The sequence below is a fragment of the Pseudopodoces humilis genome, chromosome 2 (assembly GCF_049639895.1).
Source record: "Pseudopodoces humilis isolate 2021_Gansu_Grassland_sample_001 chromosome 2, ASM4963989v1, whole genome shotgun sequence".
NCBI classification, from domain to species: domain Eukaryota; kingdom Metazoa; phylum Chordata; class Aves; order Passeriformes; family Paridae; genus Pseudopodoces; species Pseudopodoces humilis.
In genome coordinates, this window is record NC_142201.1 from 35,408,390 (window position 1) to 35,427,954 (window position 19,565).

Here is a 19,565-nt window from a genome sequence, read left to right on the forward strand (position 1 = left end):
GTGGGCTGGGGAAAGGGCTCTCGGTGCCCATGGTTTGTGGTCACTCCAGGATGCTAGGATCCCAACCTGAGACGATGTGATTCCCTGGAGAGGGACTGCAAAGTGACCTACCTCTGCTGGAACCCAGGATTGGGGTAGCCTTGAGGGGGAGACTGCGGCATTCTGGCTTACTTTTTGTGAAGAACGAGATCACATCTGTAACCTTGTACATCACATCTTTTAAGATTTTCTCTTAAACAGATTCTCTCTTTGAGTGTCTCCAATAAGACATGCTTGGTGTGTGCTGGGTTGCAGGTGACCTTCTGCAAATGTGAAGGGTGGAAGGAGTACAGTTTTGCCAAATATCACGTCTTGGCTGTAGGGTTTGTGCTGTCTCAAGTGCAAGGCACCTTTAGACTTGTGATGATTCTAAGCTGAGTGGAATGAAAAAGTGTCTGTATTTCTGCAACAACACTAGTCATAAGAGTTATTTGTTGAAGGAAGCTCATGACAGATCTTTCAAGGAGACCAGCTAGGGCATTTTCTGATGTGTTTGGAGAAAAATAATGTCTGTGGGTGTCTCTGTACAGTAGAAGCTCTGTGCTTTTAGAACTGTGATGTGATGGTACAATTTGACTGTCAAATCCAGCAGGTCCATGCAAAAGAATATTTCCTTTGGGGAGAAGCATATGCACTCTAAGCCTTGGTTTACACATACTAGAAATCTCTTGATGTGTTTTAAATGCTGTCCTCTAGCTAAAGGTAGTGTAGTGAATGAATAAATGAAATGGCTAAAATTTCATCCATATTCCTAATTCCCTGTCCACTAAAAATGTTGAGAAAATGTAATAATGCTACAGAATTATTCTTGTATAGGTTATTAAGTTTTCAGTTGCAAACATAGTAAATTGTTTTGCCCTACTGAAGTCCATGAAAATCTTGAAACCAATGTCAGTAAGAACAGATCCAGGAAAAGGCACCAAGAACAGTTCCATTTGCATGGCTATTTGCAGCACGTGAAATGGTGGCACCACTGACATTGTTGTGTCCAGCGTTGTGATTAGAACAACATCAAACTTTTACCATCCCCTTTTGCAGTGCAGTACAAGTGTTTGCTGCAGGCAGTCTGACAGAAGATGGGCTCCTTCAGAGTTGAGGAAGAGTGAGGAGAATGAGGTACCCCAAATTCCAGGATGGAGATCAGCTATGGTTTCAGGGGACTGCTTCAAAGCACTTACGAGCTTACTGCAGGTTTATTTCAGGGGAGCCTGAACATAGTTTTTTCCCTTACAGTAGAAGTGAGAAATACAGGACTTGCTGCTTTACCAAGTTGTGTTATAATAATTTATAATTTGACTTTGTATACTGTCATACTTGCCATTAAAGATCTTAAGGGATGAGCGTGAATATATTTGTTTATTTATTTATTTGAATTCCATTTAGTTTCTAGCCTGCAAGTCCCATTAATGCTAGTAACCATTCCTTACATAAATTGTTTCATTAACTGTGTGGAAAAATGTTACATATAAATAAAGGTTAGCAGATTAAACTTCTTAAATTTTATTTAAATTCGAAATGTTGTGTAAAACTTTCCTGTATTATTAAAATGATTTAATAAGACGGCACTGGTAAAGAAAAGTATCTCCCAAAACTCATTTAAAAGAATTTTAATAGTATGAAATGTTATACTTTTTTTTCTCTCAAAGTTTCTTTTGCTAGTCTATGTATAAAGCCAGTCTGTCGTCTTGCTGTGTCACACTATGATATTTTTTCTTGCAAAGATTTTACGTAAGTGTAGTGCCTTTTTTCCTCATAAAATTATGTACCCATTTAGAGACAGACTCCACATTAATCTTTTTTTGATGAAGCTTGTTTTTCTGTCTGTCTACAGCAGTTACTGATCCTGTTCTCACTGAAATGGTGTTCACTTAATCTATTTAAACTGGAGTGAGATGAGTCCTGTAAAATCAGTGCTTCTGCACAAAAAGCAGTTACAGCTGTGTGTATACCTTATATACACATGGCATATTTTTGTACATGGTATTGAATATGACAAAAGTGAATGTGAAAGTTTTGTGTAGAGCTTTTGCAGAGAGCTCTGGTATGTGTTTTTGGATTTTATGCAGTGCGGTGTTTTTGGGAATCAGGAAACTGGTTTTCTGCTACTTCGCTGAAATCACTAGCCTTTTCCTGAAACTTATATTTGCTTTGCATCAAGCTGGTAGGACATTTGCCTTGCTTAAATATTTCTCCTGTGGAAAAAGTGATACTTGAATGTCATTTTCTCAAAATTCAGATGATTAATACATATATTATTTAATAACCATTCTTTTTAGACAGGACTTGTACATGGAATGTAGTTCTGTATTCTGCTTCAGTTTGCAGTTTTACAAGTAACGGACTAGAATACTGTGTTATTAGCATTCATGATATTTCCTTAATAAAACTTTTCAATTAATAACTTTATAGTCAGGCTCCTAGTTAAAACTTCATAAAGTTAAGTGGGTAGGATTCCCCAACAGTAGGTTTCAGGCTGCATTTTAAGAAGCATCTTGATTGTTCACATTTTTAGGATTATTTTTGTGACATTACTTTAAAGCTAACTGCCTACACCAATTAGTTTGGGTAAGTTATTAAAGCACAGAAATTTGGCACTGCCTCCCCAGCTAAATATACGAGCCTTGCATCAAGTACTAACATGCTTTCTAAAACAATATTTATTTTATAATTACTAGAATATAGTTAAAGCTAAGTGTGCATATATATTCATAGTATGTGTACATATATGCATGCGTATAGTTTTGCAAGTTGGAAAAACCCTTGGTTACAAAACACTTGGTTACATCACTCAATACTAATAACAAAATCTCTTAAGAATTTATTTCTCTAAGAATTTTTTCTGTTGCTAATTTTACCATTTCAGAAATTTCTGTGTACTAAGAAATGGCAGAATACTCTCAGTGAATGAGTGTGGGCAGGTTAAGTTCTGCTTTTTTTTTTGAAAATTTGCTATTATGAGCTTAGGCAGGTTTGAGTGGTTATCATTAAGCAAAAGTCCTTTGTCATTTAATATGGTTGAATGTGCTAAGTTTCTCTAAACAATAAGTAGATTCTTAAGAAATTCATTGGAAATGAATATAAATTTTTTTTTATATAAAATTTCACAATCAAATTTAACTTCTTGAGGACTTTGACAAGTAAGATTGCATTAGTGCCAGGAACTGCTGCTGAGACTTAAAGTAAGCGTGGTAGATAAAATCACTGAAGTGTTGGTGGTGTGACTGTTCCTCGTTTCTGTTCATGTGTCATGTGACTTTTTGGTCAAGTACAGTAATTATTTTAAAAAGGTTTGGGAACTCTGCAAATTGTTGTTATTTGATGAGCTGCGTGACTAGTAGGACATGTGGGAGGGATTCACATCCTTTGGCTTTTGCACAGATGTCAAATGTCGCCCACAATACACCAGTTTTGGGCTGACAGTAAAAATGCCATCTGTATCGAAAAGTGCCAGACAGAAAGTGCATGAATTTCATCGTACAGCTTATATGGTGCTTAATACACTTTTCTGTGCTTTCTCACAGCAGGCACCAGGATTATTTATTGTGAGCAGGATTTTTCAAATGCTTTAAGAGTCTCTCTGTATCTGACTGCTGACAGAAATGAGTTGGGAAGCTTGCTAAGCTTTTCTCTTAAGTTTCTCTTGGGGTACAGGGGCCTGTGTTGGTATTTAAGTTTTGCAGTAAATCATACTTAGAGCTGAAATGCAGAAAGCTAGAAGACTTTTTATAGAAAGCAGTCACTATCCTGACTACTTGGAGAGCATGTCACTGTCCCAAGCCACCAGTGGATCGGTAACAGCCTCTACAGGATCAGTCACTGGATTCTGGAAACACCTTGCTTCCTCTTTATTATATCTCTTTTGATGGGAAAAAAAATGGTTTCTAATTAGTTGAAGGCTCATTTTGATCAGATTTTTAAAGCCATTTTATTAACTTAATTATTATAGCCACCATCCTGCAAACATTTCATCAGTCTTGATGCTCCTTTGGAATACTTAAGGCAACATCAACACTTGCAGTAATGAAGACTCAGGATTAATCCTGAATTTTTTTTAACCTCCACCAAGGCTCCTTTCTTTGTTTTGTTTTGTTGGGTTTTTTTTGTTTGTTTTTTCTTTCAAGTAGAAGATCTTCAAAAGTAGGATCATAAAACAGTAGTCTTAATCCTCCTGACACTTCATAAATAGCTTCAGAAAATGCTTAGTACCCAGCAAATGATTTATTTAAAGTCTTTATAAAAAGTACAGTAGCAAAAGTATTACACATATGCAGGGATAATAATCATGCCTACTACTAAGCAGCCACTGTAAGTTTTGTGGTTGAACTGAAATGCAGGAGGTGAAACTTTTTTAGTATTTCCATCCATATTTGGGCTTTGTTGTTGTAAGAAAATAAGGAAAGTAAATGGGAAAAATATCTCTCCTAGCAAAGGTCACGATCAAAACTGCAAAGTGTGGAAAAAATTTCAATACAATCAAGCTTTCAGATTAATCCTTGCATTTTAAGCCTTTTTTCTTCCCTAATCCCATCAGCATTAGATCCTACAAGTTCACACACACACAAGTGGAAGGAGATTTACTGAGTTTAGTTCTAAAACTGTACAGGCTTCAGAGTCATAGCAAGAATATTCCCTGCCATAAAGTCTAACAAGTGCATTGGCTTAAAGCTCTTGTAAAATATAGTTTTAAGTGTCTGTCAGGGACGGTTCTGTCATTTTATGGGACAATTCCTGGCTGAAACTAAGGCTCACAAGTGTGCCTTCTCTCCTGCAGTTGTTTCTGAGGATTGCCTGGCATCTCTCAACCCATCCTGTTTGCGCTCAGTTTGCATGGAGAACATATACTGTGGCTGTTTCATGTATATACACAAAGTCTAAAATTAGAATCAGTGGTTTTTGTTTCTCAGGGCAGCTTTTAGGTTATATTATTGATAATGATGGACAGGAACATTTATCTAACCTTACAAATTTCCTATTTGTTATATATGGGAATCTAAATTGATTAATTTACAAGCAAAGGTTCAGTCATTTGAATTCTTATGTTTCCTATTACACAGTCCTGTTATGTGAAGAAGAATTGCTGGCAAGAAGAAGTATTTGCAGCAGTGGGATCATACAGTGACCAGCCTTTGTCCTGGCATGCAGATGGGGGAATATGAGTGATTGTCATCTTCCTAATACAGCAGTGCTGCACAGGAGCAAAGTTAAAATGGGGCTGTGGTCAGACAAGGTAGTAAAGTCAGTCACAGGTGACGCAGGTTGGTTTGGAAACTCTGTCCCTTTGCTTTTGCCTGGCCAGAGTTGATCTCCAAGGAGAGCCAAAATCAGAATACGTGCTGCTCCTTTGGGAATATTTGCTGGATGGGATCCTCCTCCCCGCCTTTTCTACATACCCTTGCAGAACTGGCCTCTCCCTCAGTCATAGGATCATGGAATCATTTAGGTTAGAACACACCTGTAAGATCAAGTCCAGCTGTTCACTCAGCACTGCTGTGTTCAGCTCTAAACCACATCCCTGGGTGCCATACCTACACACACATCTGGCTGTCCTTCACCAGGCTGGTAACTCTGCAGATGCATTGCCCCCTTTCCATTTCAGCTTTCAGAAAGTGGTAGTCACTGCATTCCTTTGGCATGTCTGAAAACTGGAGGAGGAGGCGCAGCTTTGCCCCATCTCCAATCTCAGTTTGAACAGCCGTGGCCAAGCCCAGTTTCTGCAGTCTGGAAATTACGCTGCACAGCACAAAAGAGCGCAGTGATTTATACATCAACAGTCGCTTTTCTTGCCATAACATTTCATTGTTCTAGTTCCCTAAATCTGTAATTACATGTCTTTGTCCTTCTACGTGCTGCTTCATAACAAATATAATTCTTACACTGGCTTTGTGAGTGAAAATAATCCTGCTCAATTAGCACAGATCATAAATTTGAATTGTGTGGAGCAAGCAGTTGTAAATGATGGATTTGAAATTTGGGGCGTTGCAACATCCCTTAATTTAGTGGGTTCTCCCCCACCAGTACAAAGGAGCTGGTGGCTCCTTTTGCCAAGCCAGAGGCTGGAGGTCATTGACGCCTACAGCTTTGTTCTGCGTGGGCCTTGATACTCTAATTTAAAGTTTCCAGGAAGGCTGCCTGTAAATAAGCTAGATTTACTACGTGTGCTGTGTAAGTATTAGCACTTGGAGAAGGGTGTTCATTAGGCAGGAATTGTTTCACTTGGTTTTTCAGGCTGATTCTCCATTAAAGAAGATCTTTGGAAAATGCTGGCAGGCAGGAAAAAGAGGAAAGAAAGTCAGTCTTTTAGGTCTGTGCATTGAGTACATTGGTTGTGTTTCTGGCTGTTGTTCTAAAACATGCACTTCTTGGCCTTAATTGAAATAAATATGTCTTAATGGAGAGAGAAACAAACAAAGCTGCTGTGGCTTTTGTCCCTGTGAGAGCATGACTCTTCATTTTGTGGATGAATCAATACTATAATTATTTATATTTTTCTTCCATGAAAAAGTGATCATGTTTGCCTGTTAATTAATAGGAGTAGGAAAGACAAAATACTGTGTCTCACTGCAAATACTAAAGCTCACTGCCAGTTTAAGAAGTCTTCCCAAAAGCATGTTTTCCGAAAAGAAAAAAAGCATGCATGTCTTTAACTGCTAGCACGAAGAAAAAAGAGCTAAAATAATGACAGTAATGGTGGAATTTGTGAAGAGAAATCATTCTAGTGGAATGATCGCACTGTTTTGAATTTAAATGTTTTTCTCAGAAGCATGTGTGGTCCGTGGATCAGGTAGATCTCTGTCCATTGCAGGTCTGTAGGCATGGTCCTGGTTGAGTGACTGACCAATGTTCCTTTGTGTTACACTAGTAATGTCAATCAGCATGTTTATATATTGTTGAAAGTCTAAGTTTTTCCTGTCACACATGGCTATTCAAGGAGGTTGAAAGATTGTTTTTGTCATTCTCCCATGTCCAAAATTAGCAAAATATGTGCAAGAATAGTAGAAATATTAGCAAAACAAGAAAAACAGAATCATAATTCACCAGGTATTGTATTAGCTGCTCTGCATGGCTAAATGCAGTGCAAGAAAAAGCAGTGCCTGCCAGAGAGAGATATAAAATCTGCTAGAGTGCCCAAAACTGGGATAAGGACTAAAAGACTCAATCCATCTATAATTTCCAAGATCAAAATAAACAACTTGTTGATACTGAGTCAAGCCCAAACTATTAAGATTTTATTTGCTCAGTGTGACATTTTGTTTTTGGAAACTTTTAATTCCTGTCTGTTCACTGCAGTTGATACTTTTCTGAATGAGATTTTATTAAGTGTCTCAAATTTTACCTTTTCTTCTCTTCCCCCATCCCCCCTCTTTTTTTTTTTTTTTTCTTCCTTTTAGATTCCTTCCTGGACAAGGATTGGTTCTATATCCACAGATAGGAGACAAACTGGATATTATATGCCCAAAGGTGGACTCTAAAACTATTGGCCAGTATGAATATTATAAGGTCTACATGGTTGACAAGGACCAAGCAGATAGCTGTGCTATTAAAAAGGACAATACACCTCTACTTAACTGTGCCAAGCCAGATCAAGATGTTAAGTTTACCATCAAGTTTCAAGAGTTCAGTCCTAATCTCTGGGGCCTGGAATTTCAGAAGAACAAAGATTATTACGTCATATGTAAGTTCAAACTTTCAGTTGTTCATTCTTTTAGATATAATTGTTCGTTATTTTGCATGCTTTCTTGTATATTATAAGCAAACTAAGAGGAATATGAATGGGTTTGTATATTTTTATCTGAAAATGATTTCTTGCCGGCATATTTTCAATATTGTTCCTGACTTTCAAAGGGTCTCCGTCTCTTTTTTCCTTGGTTTGTGTAAACCACATTTGATTGTACTTCTATGCCTGTAAAAGGCTTCTTTTTTTTCTTTTTTGTGCACGGTTTTGTGTCCTATATTTGCATTAGAAGTTGTGTGCAGCTAAACTGTGACATGTTTCCTGCTCACCTGTTTATCAGCCCTGCTGATGTGCCATGCTCTTGGCCTTGTCCTTGGGTTCTCTTTTTCCAGAAGCAGGAGTACAGTGACCCAGCTGTTCTCAGATGAGGCATCCTGTGTGACATGCCTAGCCATTGCTCCAGGTGGCTGGGGACTCTCACAGGAAGCATCTTTTGGCCACTTCAGTGCTAATTTTGTCAGTGTAGTTTCCTCACAAGAGTTACTGGTAAGGGCCTGCAGTTGGACATGCCTTTCTATGTCCATACAGTAACTAGGAGAGTCCTTGGGTAAAATCTAGACTAGTCTGGTCTTGAATTTTATCCTTTTTCATGGTCCTGGCTTGCAAAACAAGTGGCACAGGCCTCTGTGCAGCAGTATAAACTTTGTATGAGTCTGATCAGGGATTTATGGCCAAAAGCAAGTCTGGAGGTAGCCACTGTGTTCAGTGATTCAAATTACTTACGATGTGTAAAGTTAATGATGTGAATCAGGAGTTAGCATAAGCAGAGACCTCAGCAGTAGAACAACAATTTACATTAGTTTAGGTTTTGTCATTGTAATATTATGCCCTGTGGATCTCATTTTGCCCCATGGGCACTTCTGAAGTCTTGAGCAAGTATCTGCAGTTATTAGGTGGTGGAACAAATTCTGCAAATACCTGGCTTTTCTGCAGTTACAAGGAAGTTAGATACCTGTGTGTCTTATTTCACAGAATCATCGAAAAATTTGGGTTGGAAGGGAGCTTTAAAGTTCATCTATTCCAAGACCCGTTCAGTGTGCTGGGACATCTTTAACTAGATCAAGTTGCTCAGAGCTCTGTTCCCAGGTACAGAGCATCTACCACTGAACATCTACCACCCCTCTAGGCATCAGGTTCCAGTGTTCCACAACACTCACTGTAAAACATTCATTCACTATACCTGGTCTAAATCTGTCCTCTTTTAAGACCATTAACCCATGTTCTGTCACAACAGGTCCTACTAAAAGATTAGTCCCCGAACATGTTTCTGCCACCTCTTGAAAACTGGAGGATTTGATAACAGTTTTATGTAATGTCTGCCAGTGTAATTATTTCTTAATTTCTGATTTAAAAATATTGGCAGTTTTAAAAGTGCTCTGATCAAGTACTTTTGAAATGGAAATGGAAATTAATTCAATATAAATTAATGCTCACTTCCCAGTTATATCCGTAATTGTACATGTTAATGTATAAAACGAGGTTGTATGTCACAGAAGCTTAAGTAAGAATTCACTGCATTAATATTAATTACTAGTTTTAAAAATTACTAAGTAAGAGTTACAGGAGATACAAACAACCATTTTTTTGATTTTAAATATTGCTTAATACAGGCAGTTGCTTTGTTTATCTGGGGAGTGTATAAAAATATGATCCCACTTAAACAACATTAACTTTGACAAACTTTCCACTGAAATCCAGTGAGATATTAACCAGGGTGAAAGCAGCAAAATTACATGTTGAGAGATAGTTACGTGTAACTCCAGTGAAAATGTGTAGCATAAAAATGACCATGCTCAAATATTTGGTTTAAATGAGGAAATGTGCTCATTATTTAGTGCTGCTTTTAAAAACATCCACAGAAGACCAACTGTAGTGGAACAAATGGCACTCTTACAATTATTACCTGAAAATTATGGGCACAAATGGAGCTTTCTGATGCACTGTCAGTTCTGTCATATCTATGTCATGGATTTACCCAGAGAATTATTAAGTACGTCTCATTTTCATTAGTTTTGTATAATTATTTCATTATAGCAATAAGACATAATAGACATTGCATTTCCTGGAAGATTACAGCATAACTTGGTTGAAAGAACTTACTCAGCCTTCAGTCTAATTCCTCAAAAATCACACTGGCCTAGCAGTAATACTGGAGTGCCTCAGGGTATTACTTTTCCTACTCATTGTGGCATAAACAAATGGCTAACCTATCACTCTGTTCCTAGCGTACTGACTGAGCTTCTGCAAGGGTACCCATATACATTTTAATAGGCTGGACAAAAAAGCACCCCACCCTTGAAAACCCATCCATCCTGAAGCTAAAACCCTCACTTTCCTGTCGTTCAAGGAGAAAACAATAAACTCAGTGATGTTGGTCTCGGAAGCGCTAAGAGGCGTAGAAAACTAGGCCAGTGCTCAGCTAGGACACCATTTTAGAGTGTACTGGGGCTAGACAGGGTTTTAATAGTTTGTATTCAAAAGCTCATGACACAGCCTTGTCAGTGCAAGTTCTGGTAGCTGGGACATTTGCTGTCATTTTTATAAGCAATAAAATGCCTCTTAGTCATGTATGCAAATCAGGCTTTAAATTGTTTGCATACATTGCTATTCACAGACCTGTAATTTTTTTCTTTTCCTTCCGTCCATCCATCTGTCCGTCTGTTTTGCCTTGCTTGCTTTGTTGGGTTTTTTGAGGGGTGGAAAAGCTGTGAAATGAAGGCAATGATGCATTTTATGTGCCAGCTTTTGATTTTGAGTCATTTTAGGATCTTGCATTCCCTCAACTAAGTGGCATCAAACAAACCTAATGCAAGAGCTCACTGAGCTCAGCATCTTTGCAGTGCTTGCTGTGGCTGTGCCTACAACCTAATCTCACGCTGTTTATGCTGGCAGGCTGTTGTCAGCCCTTTAAATGTTTTGTGCATTGTCATATACCTTTATCATCTTGCCATTATTTGAAAACAGTTTGTTTTTCTAAGGTAATAGTATGTGGTTTGTGGAACTGTATTAAACAGTAAAATCTCATTCATATTAGGGGGTTAGTCATTTTGGGATGAGGAATTGCAACACAGGATGAAGCAGCTTCCTGAGGCCTTTAGAGACATGTGATTGCACAGGAATTCTTTAAGCTGTAATTTTTATATCATCCAGATGTATTCATGATAGGTATAGCAGAAGGAGATCTTTTCTATTCAGTGATTCTCTAAGCCTAAGCATATAAAATCTTCTCATTTCACAATTCCTAATTCTTTAAAAAGTAGAAGTGTGGATAAGTTTCTCATATCTGTTTTCATGTTTAGTGGCACTTTAGTAAATAAAAAAAAAAAAAAAGCTAATCCATTTCTTGGCAAGTTATTCCTCAGTATGACTATCAGTATCCAAAGAGTTAATTCTATGAACAGCAGTAATTGGAAAGACGATACTGAATGGTATTGTGAAAGTGAATAAATGATGTAACAGAATGTCCTTGCTTTTCTCTTCTTTGCTATCATCAATTTTTCGTTCCTGGGAAATGAATAGATTCATTTTCCTATAGTTACCTGATTTCTTTTCAGCATAACTGGAGAAGGTCAAATGTACTTGATATCTCAGAAGTATTAATGTTTGATTATCCTAAAATATGTGACCATTTTGCTAACATATCATAAGTCTATATGGAAATCCTTAATCAAATGCATAAAGGAAGATACCTCATGCCCAAAAACATAAATATCTATGTGAAGGGCAAATTTGGGCAGAAGGGTGTGAAGATTTGCAACTCTGATGTTTGCGTGAAAAGTCTTTTTATGTCTTTGCATGGTTAGGGAATAAAATATAATTTTCTGCTGTTGTGAGTTGATCAGAGCAAGCAATGAGTATATTCTCAATACTGAGCAGATACTCAGTGCTTGATCTGCAGGTACTTGGGTCATGGTGTCACTGTTTCAGTACCTCTCTCAGATGCAGATTCTTCTTGTTTGAGAGGGAGATGCATTAGCATAGTTCAAGTGCATTTCATATACCAAAGATGTTTACAGGAATCATCCTGAACCCTTCCCAGTAAACTTGGCCTTCAGTCAGAGGGCCTAGAGAGCCTGATGATGCTGGGTTTGTGCTGAGGGAGCTCCGGGGGAAGCCTGAGGGAAGCTCTGCCAGAGGGAAGTGAGCAGTGGCAGAGGGAAGGGAGCAGTGCTGCCTGCCTCCAAGCCACCATCAAGTTCCTTAGGTAGTTTGGCCAAGCAAGCACATATTTCACACCATCTCTTCTTTTGCATAAGTGAAGTTTATGGGCTGACATCATCAACATTAAAAAAATAAGTCACCTGCAATGAAATCTTCACCTGTTCCAAATTTGTAATAGAGTGATCTGGGACTTGGGGAAGGGGCTACAGAATGGTTCTCTGAAAGATTCTATATAAGGCTTACTCTGCCTGGACCTCATTAGCCGAGCTTGCCGAGCTAATGATGCTCATTGGCTTTGACGTTGGCAAAATTGAATATGCAGCTTTCCTTAAATGTTTTTTTGTCAACTTTTTTAAGTGACCCACTTACATAATTGGCTTCTGGCTTAAATTAAAAAAACATATATTTATATATATTTGATCCCTGACTGATTTAAAGGTTTATACTGGCTAGTAGCACTATATTTTGGATAACTGCTTTAATAGTACTGTGGCTTTTAAAATCAAAACAGTCATTCTGAAACTTTAACATTAGCTGTGTTTGAAAAAAAATCACAAGGCTTTTTATGTTTTCACTTTGTCATTCTGTTACAATTAAAGGGCAATAACTGTCTGAGGAAGAACATATTAAAGGACAATATAGATTGTGCCCTGAAATATGGCCCAGCTGGGAAGAATAAATCTCTTTGCATGGACAAATAGATTTACATTAAAATGTTATTTTAGTATTCTTACCAGTTTAAGCGCTGGCTAATCTGTCTGGCTGGGCATTCTGAAAACGTTCTGAGGCAGATTTCAGCCTTCAGCCCCCTGTAACCTCTGAATCACCTAGTGAAAGCTGCCCAAAAGGAAGCAGTAAACAGGTTTTCCTTTGTTAATGCCAAACTAGCCAAAATGGGAACAAATACTGTATCAGAAATTAAATTCCTTTAGTTCTGCAACAGACATTTTTCCTGCTTTCTGTTAAAGACTCTGTGGTCCAGAAATCTGCTTGTTTGGGTTTTTGTTTTGTGGTGGTGATGATGGTGTTAATGAAAGCCAGTGTGATAATAGTCACTCTGATTCCATTTGTACAAAGATCACTTTTTTTTCTTTCCTTTCTCCTCCTCCTCGTTCCTCAGAAGATTAGATAAATAATTTCTCCTCAGTGTAAAATGATATCCAGAGGTCAATCTTTGACTTTGCTGAAGAGTCTTTTAAGGGATGTATCAGCAATACCACTTAGCTCTTGTTGAATGAAATATAAATACAGCTTATACAAATAATATTATTAGAGAGAAAAATCACTGTCTGTGCAGCTTCAGATTTCTAAGAGAGTCTAAGACCTGCAGGATTAATGGAGTCATGGTCCTTTGGGGTTTTGTCCCAGACCACACAGGTCTTGTAAGAGAATAAGGCTATTTTATATTGATGGACTTTTGTTCATATTCTGTGCCATTACCTAGGCAATACCAATCGTTTATCTCCTTTAAAGTAGACAGAGATAGTTCAGCAGGAAATCTGTTATTATGTCTCTATTCCTAAGGGAAGGAAATGAAAGATAGGAATGCTCAGTTTGTTAATTGATGGCATGTTGTGAAAAAAATACAATTATACTCCCCCACACCTCCGCAAGTATTCCAAATAGATACGGAATCACATGAAAATGAAGAATAATTGTTCAGACTGGAAGAAAAAATTATTCAGGAAAAACTCATTAATTGAGCAGGTTTTAAAATTTCATAGGAAGCTGCTTAATAGTTTTAGTCACTAGTTTTATATCTCACTTTCACAATTCCTCAGAAAGAGTTTATAAATATGGGAAATATAATACATTCACAAAGAAAGATACAGTATTCTCCCTTAGAAGTCTTTATGGATGCAGTATTTATAGCGCTTTGCAGAAAAAAGCTTAAACCCTGATCTTCACAAAATGTGTATGTTCTTAGATTTGCATAAACATCTTTAGCAGGACTACATATAGAAGAAGAATGCTCTGAGTATGTTATCCTTTATATTCAGGATATGAGTAACTGTTTAAGTCACGGGGGTGTGTATTGAAAGGATGTGCCTTTCTATGAGGAAAGCATGAAGAAAGTATCTGTCTAAACTAAAACTTGGGAGTGCACTACCGCACTGAAACACTTTTAACTTCTATTTTGTACCTAAGTTCGGTGGTGGTCATTTAGCTCATCAAGTGGGATGATTAGTCTTTATACAGTTGCTTGTATCATATGTGTTACATATTGCAGTATTTTAAGTCCTGAAATAAAAGATGAGGAGCTGCATTAGGATTTATAAAGACTTTAATGAAACACATTTTAAAGGCCTGAAATTGTTTGCCTCATTAAAGTCTTTATGTAGCTGGAATGGAGGGAAATGTACTTTTATCTGAGACCTGCATTAGCTAAAACAAAAGGCTGGAATGGTTGAACACCAGGGTTAAATGTCAGTTTGGATTTTCTTTTCTGACTTCAGTCAATCCTGGAAACCTTGGATGAAGAATATTTCAGGATTTATTTCTGATAAATCAGACTACGAAACTAAACCCTAATGGGCAGTCTTCCAGTTTCTTTTTTTCAGTCCCAAGGAAACCATGCAAACATTTCTGGAAGTAAAAGCAGGATTAGGCTTAAGGTAGTCTTAGCTGTTCTTGGAGAGGAGTCCATATTAAGCTGATAAGGCTGGTTTTTAAAAGCATGTTCAGATCTTCATTAGCATGATTTATCTGATTTCTGTTTGGTGGATGAAGACAGCAAAAATTACTAAACCACAGCAGCAGAGTAGTCCTTATGTGCTCACTGGGCTGCTGTGAGAGAAGCTGAGTTCTGAATCCAAATCCTGCCAGGACAACTTAAAATTATTTGTTTTTCAAGCACATAAGTGTATTAGACCACAACAGCCCAGCTTATTGCAGAATTCCAGAAGGGATTGGTTTGGATGGCACCTCTGGAGCTCATCTAGTCCCCTGCTCAAACCTTTGCTGAGCCTGAAGCAAGTTGCCCAGACCCATGTCCACCTGAATTTTGAGTATCCCTGAGGATACAGCCCTGCCTCCTATGCAGGTGCTCCAGTTCCTTCATCATCTCTGTGAGCATTTTCTGCACTCGTTCCTGTAAGTCCACGTCTGTCTTGTGTTGAGGAGCCTGTGACTGCACCCAGCACTGCCAGTGTGGCCTCACCAGTTCAGGGTGGTGTGGAAGGATCACCTCCCCAAACCACCTGCCACTGCTCTGACAGATCGAGTGCAAGAGCTGTTCGCCTCCTTTGCTGCCTCAGAGCCAGCTTGGTGTCCACCAGGACCGTCAGGGCTTTTTTGCAGAGTTGCTTTCCATGTGTTTGGCCCCAGCCTGTGCTAAAAGTTGATTCCACATATGCCATCCAGAGGCTGCCACAGCAGGTTTGGTAGCAGAATCGAGGCATTAACAAAACAATTTCCATTGCAACAGGGGAAAAAAAAAATCCAAACAACTAAATAATGTCATATTTTTAAAATCTCAGTGAATTTTTTAAAACTATGAACATAAGTATTAAAAGTATCAGTTCACCTGTCTAGTTGTGACTTTTCAAAATTCCAAACACTGGCAGAATTAACATAACCCTCTGGAGTTTGTTAAAACAAACCAAGATGTGCCTACGTGATAATTTCTGAAGAAGCTAAACCTCTTAATTTCTTAATGGCTCGTATTTGAACAGGAGGTCCTGTAGAGCTGTGGAAATTCAGATCGCTTTATTTCTGCAATGTTCCCTCATTAAGGTTTACTTTGTGGGTATTTTACAGCTCTAAACACAAACATAAGCATACTGCAGTCAAAACAGTGCTTAACTTCTGATCATCTTTGCCAAGTGTACAGTCATCCAATAGTATCATAATTGATCTCAGTACTAAGGTGCCAAACTTTGTGCTGCTGAAGGATAGTTAGATGATGTAAATAGCTTTTTGTGTTTTGCAATAAAGCACACTTTTGTTGTGCTACATGTAAAAGCAGGAGATGAAGGTATTCTTTTATTGAAGCAAACATGTGGAAAATTGCTCTAGATTGTTATAGTACAGAGCATCTCCCCTGAAAGGAATGAGGTTCATCTACAGGGCAAAGTCTCACTGTGGCACTTTATTGGGGTTACTCCTAGAGTCTGTGTGGTCAAAGCAAATAACATCATGTCCATCTAAACTGTTATAACCATGAGACTGGCACATTTTCTCATCTATAGTGTTATATTCTAAACTGTCACTAGGCATTAACTCAGTCACTGGTGAAGTCCTACCACCTAGAGATGAACTCTGCATCAAAATGATGTTTTCCACTTCAGTGCTACTCGTATAGCAATTACTGGGTCATTAATATCATTGCATGCAATTAGTGACAGTAGAATGAGCAAGAGGTTTGTTATTTATTTAATATGAACTTTCACTATAACCCTTTCTTATCCTAGTGCCACAGACAAAAACCAGAGATTTTCAAGGCAGGTGAATATCCTTGTAGAGTGAAGTTGAATTTGTATGATACAGGGCGTTCCTCATTTGATGTTAAAGCTTCTGCTTTTGTTTCTAGCAAGCCCTCTTGTCATTAGCAACAATCAGTGTAACTTGAATGCTAGCTAATTCTATTAGTTCTGTTCAGCTGAACTGTTAAGCAAAGCTTGCTGTGGTAGAGGGAGACACTTCTTCCCATCCATGAGAGGCTTTTGCATGCTGGGAGAGAGGATAAATTTGTGTAAAATACCTGTTTGTGAATGGTGAAGTCAACTAACTAGTAATCTGTTTTAGATGCATACTTTTGGGTGTACACTAAATACATCATAATTAGTGGGCTTACATCTGCCACAGTTACTTCGGCACTCACAAATATATAATTTGTTTATGTAAACTAGAAGCAACCATGTGTTCAGTGGATCATTATCTGACAACATTTCTCAGAGTACGTGAAATATAGAACTGAAATTCTTTTAGAAATGCTTAACTGTAATGAAAGACTCGTCGTTCACAGTGATACAGTATTGAGATGCTTTTCTGGTTTGTTTTTATATAATCTCAAAATCACTCCCAGGGAATTTTGTAAAGGGGCACTGCACTTGACAGCAGTGAAGCGAGTAGGATTTTGTTGTGGGTGGGTGGAACCTGTGACCTTCAGTAATGGATAATAATTCAGCAAATAGTTTTCTGTTCAGTACACTTCAGCTGTGGTATTCCTTAACCCAGTGAGAAAGTGGTGGTGTTTTTAAAATGATAGGCAGCGATAACCAGTCAGAATTCACAGCTTTTTTGATACTTTCCAGCTCTCTCACTGTCTCTCTTTCCCTTTGTGGAAGAACTTTGTTGACATAAACAACTCTTTTTTGTTTTTTTTTTTTACCACGTATATTTTTCTTACTTGGTGCCATGCCTCCCTGGCATTAATAAAATCATTCTGAATGTAGGAAACCTTACAACTCTCTCCCTGTCTTGTGCTGTTGGATGACATGAGATGTGGGAAGGAGAGTCTGTAGATTTCCAGAGACGTCCCTGGAATCATACAGCTGGAATATTCCAAAGTATATTACGGTACAAAACTGATTTGCTCTGTCTTGATTGTGTCTTCCCCATTGCACCCTCAAAAAAAACATTGAAACAGTAATAGAATCTGTCCCTCTCTTAACATATAACAAGTGGAGATTTTTATGGGGAATTATATAAATACACCCTTGTATCAAGAGTCCCATCTAAGTACTGCAAGTCACGCTATTCACAGTTGGACAAGATACATTTTAGGGCAGTGGTTAGAAAAGTGAATTACAAAGTTTCACTGCAGAGCCTTTGCTTCTTCCTGGCAAAAAGAGGCCAGTTCTTTATTTTACTTTATTTTGTTCTGGTTTTAGCTTGACTGGAAAGGGCATTGCTGCTTACTTGTTGTAGAGAATACAATTTATGCATCCTGATTATATATAAATCCTGAGAAATGCAGCATAGGACTTAATTTAAAAAACAGAGATGCAAAATGAAAAAGAAGAATAGAGAATTCTTGTCCTTTTCCTCTCATTGAAGTTCTGCCTCACATGTGCATAGAGGGGAAAAAAAGGTTGGCACCAGGGGCATTTATTAATACTCTGTGAGTCTTAATTTAAGGAAAAAATCTGAATTTGAAACAATGTGTGGAATAAGGTAGAATTAGAGGTTTTTTTAACGGTGTTTAGACGGAGAAACTGAAAATTCTGCTGCCACCTTGACTTTGCAAGTAGAGCAAATAAAAAACAGACATTAGAAAAGAGCAAAACTATTGGTAAGCTGCCTTTATACATTTTTCTTTATAGACTTGGTGTCTTAAATTATATTGAGCAAATTCAGCAGGTTGTTTGGTTTTTTTTTTAGGATCATTTCTTTGTCTCTAAAAGATCAGTAGAAAGTTTTGATTTTATGGTCTGTTGATTAAAAACACAGTCAACACATTGGACTCCATTCACCAGTCAACTCCATTCACCTATTCATAATGCATTTACATTTTAGTACTTACAGTCCAGATTTGGGACTGCTGACAGTTACATTTCAGAAGACAATTTAATTTTTTTTAAAAAAGCAAAGGTTTCAGTGTCAATCTTATTTTTTGGCACTACAAGAAAAGGGAAACCGTTAGTTGCTAGTATTTGAAATTAGCATATTTCTCTTCTCTAAACATTCTTCAGCTAACCCAGCATAATGTGTGCAAACTACCTGTTCTTTGGTGAAAAGCCTGAACAATTTTTTTTGTTGTTGTTGTTTCAGATCTCCATGCAGATCTGGCATTGTTACTGGGGGGCAGAATTTAATTTCACTTAATTAAAACACTCTATTATCTTAGCTATCTTGTTCTTTCATCCACGGCTAGTTTAGAAACAACCTCCCTGTTGTGATCAGTGATTTGTGGTTTTGCAGTGTGTGATTTCTAGTGTTCTTAAACCACTCCCATAAATTATCTATATGAAAAAGGAGAATTATTTATTCAGTGCTTTACTAAGAGGATCATTAAAAGGACCAAAAGCAGATGAAAGCAGTCAGAATACAATGATGCCTGGCCAAAATATAGTGTTCTATTACTTGATAAAATAAAAAACTCTCAAAAACATCATATGTACTTAGTAATCCTGAGAGTGAGTGCATGTGAGATCGAGTGCAGCTTTGCTTTAAGAATAACTTCTTACTACTGTTGCATATAAAGCTTATGTGGATTTTTGCTGCTGGTTTTTTCATTCTGTTTCTAAGCACAGCAGGGGAGAAGTGGAAATGGGTAGTGTTATTTGATTTTATTTTATTCTGATTTTGAGAAATCATTTTCTGATGCAGTATTCAAGCAGTATTTAATGAACAAAAACTATGAAAATCACTACTATTGGATAGTACTGATCTTCCCCTAAAAAACCTGTAATTCTCAATTTGCTATTAACAGATCCACGTCAGCAGGAATTAATTCTTCATGACCTCATCAATGATGTGTCTTCAGTATACTGCAAAATGATTTTTATTGTCCAGCACACTAAGGAGGGACAAAATCAATTTTGCCCTTGCCCATCAGTTGATATCACTCATTCGTTCCTGTAATCTGTGGTTTAAGGTCCATTTAGTTTTCACAGGAAAATTAAATACGATGATCGTTGTTTCTCTCATCAGCTATGTAGTCCATTTCGTGTTCAAGCTGTAGAAAGAT

At 37.6% G+C, this 19,565-nt stretch overlaps 1 protein-coding gene across 1 annotated transcript in view; it reads left to right on the forward strand.

The window, feature by feature from the left end:
• The window catches only part of EFNB2 (ephrin B2), a 45,576-nt gene that overhangs the window by 15,098 nt on the left and 10,913 nt on the right, over positions 1 to 19,565 (forward strand). Inside the window, exon 2 of the mRNA XM_005516484.3 lies at positions 7,428 to 7,711. Coding sequence (XP_005516541.1) covers positions 7,428 to 7,711 — 284 coding nt within the window. The remainder of the gene's footprint in view (positions 1 to 7,427; positions 7,712 to 19,565) is intronic.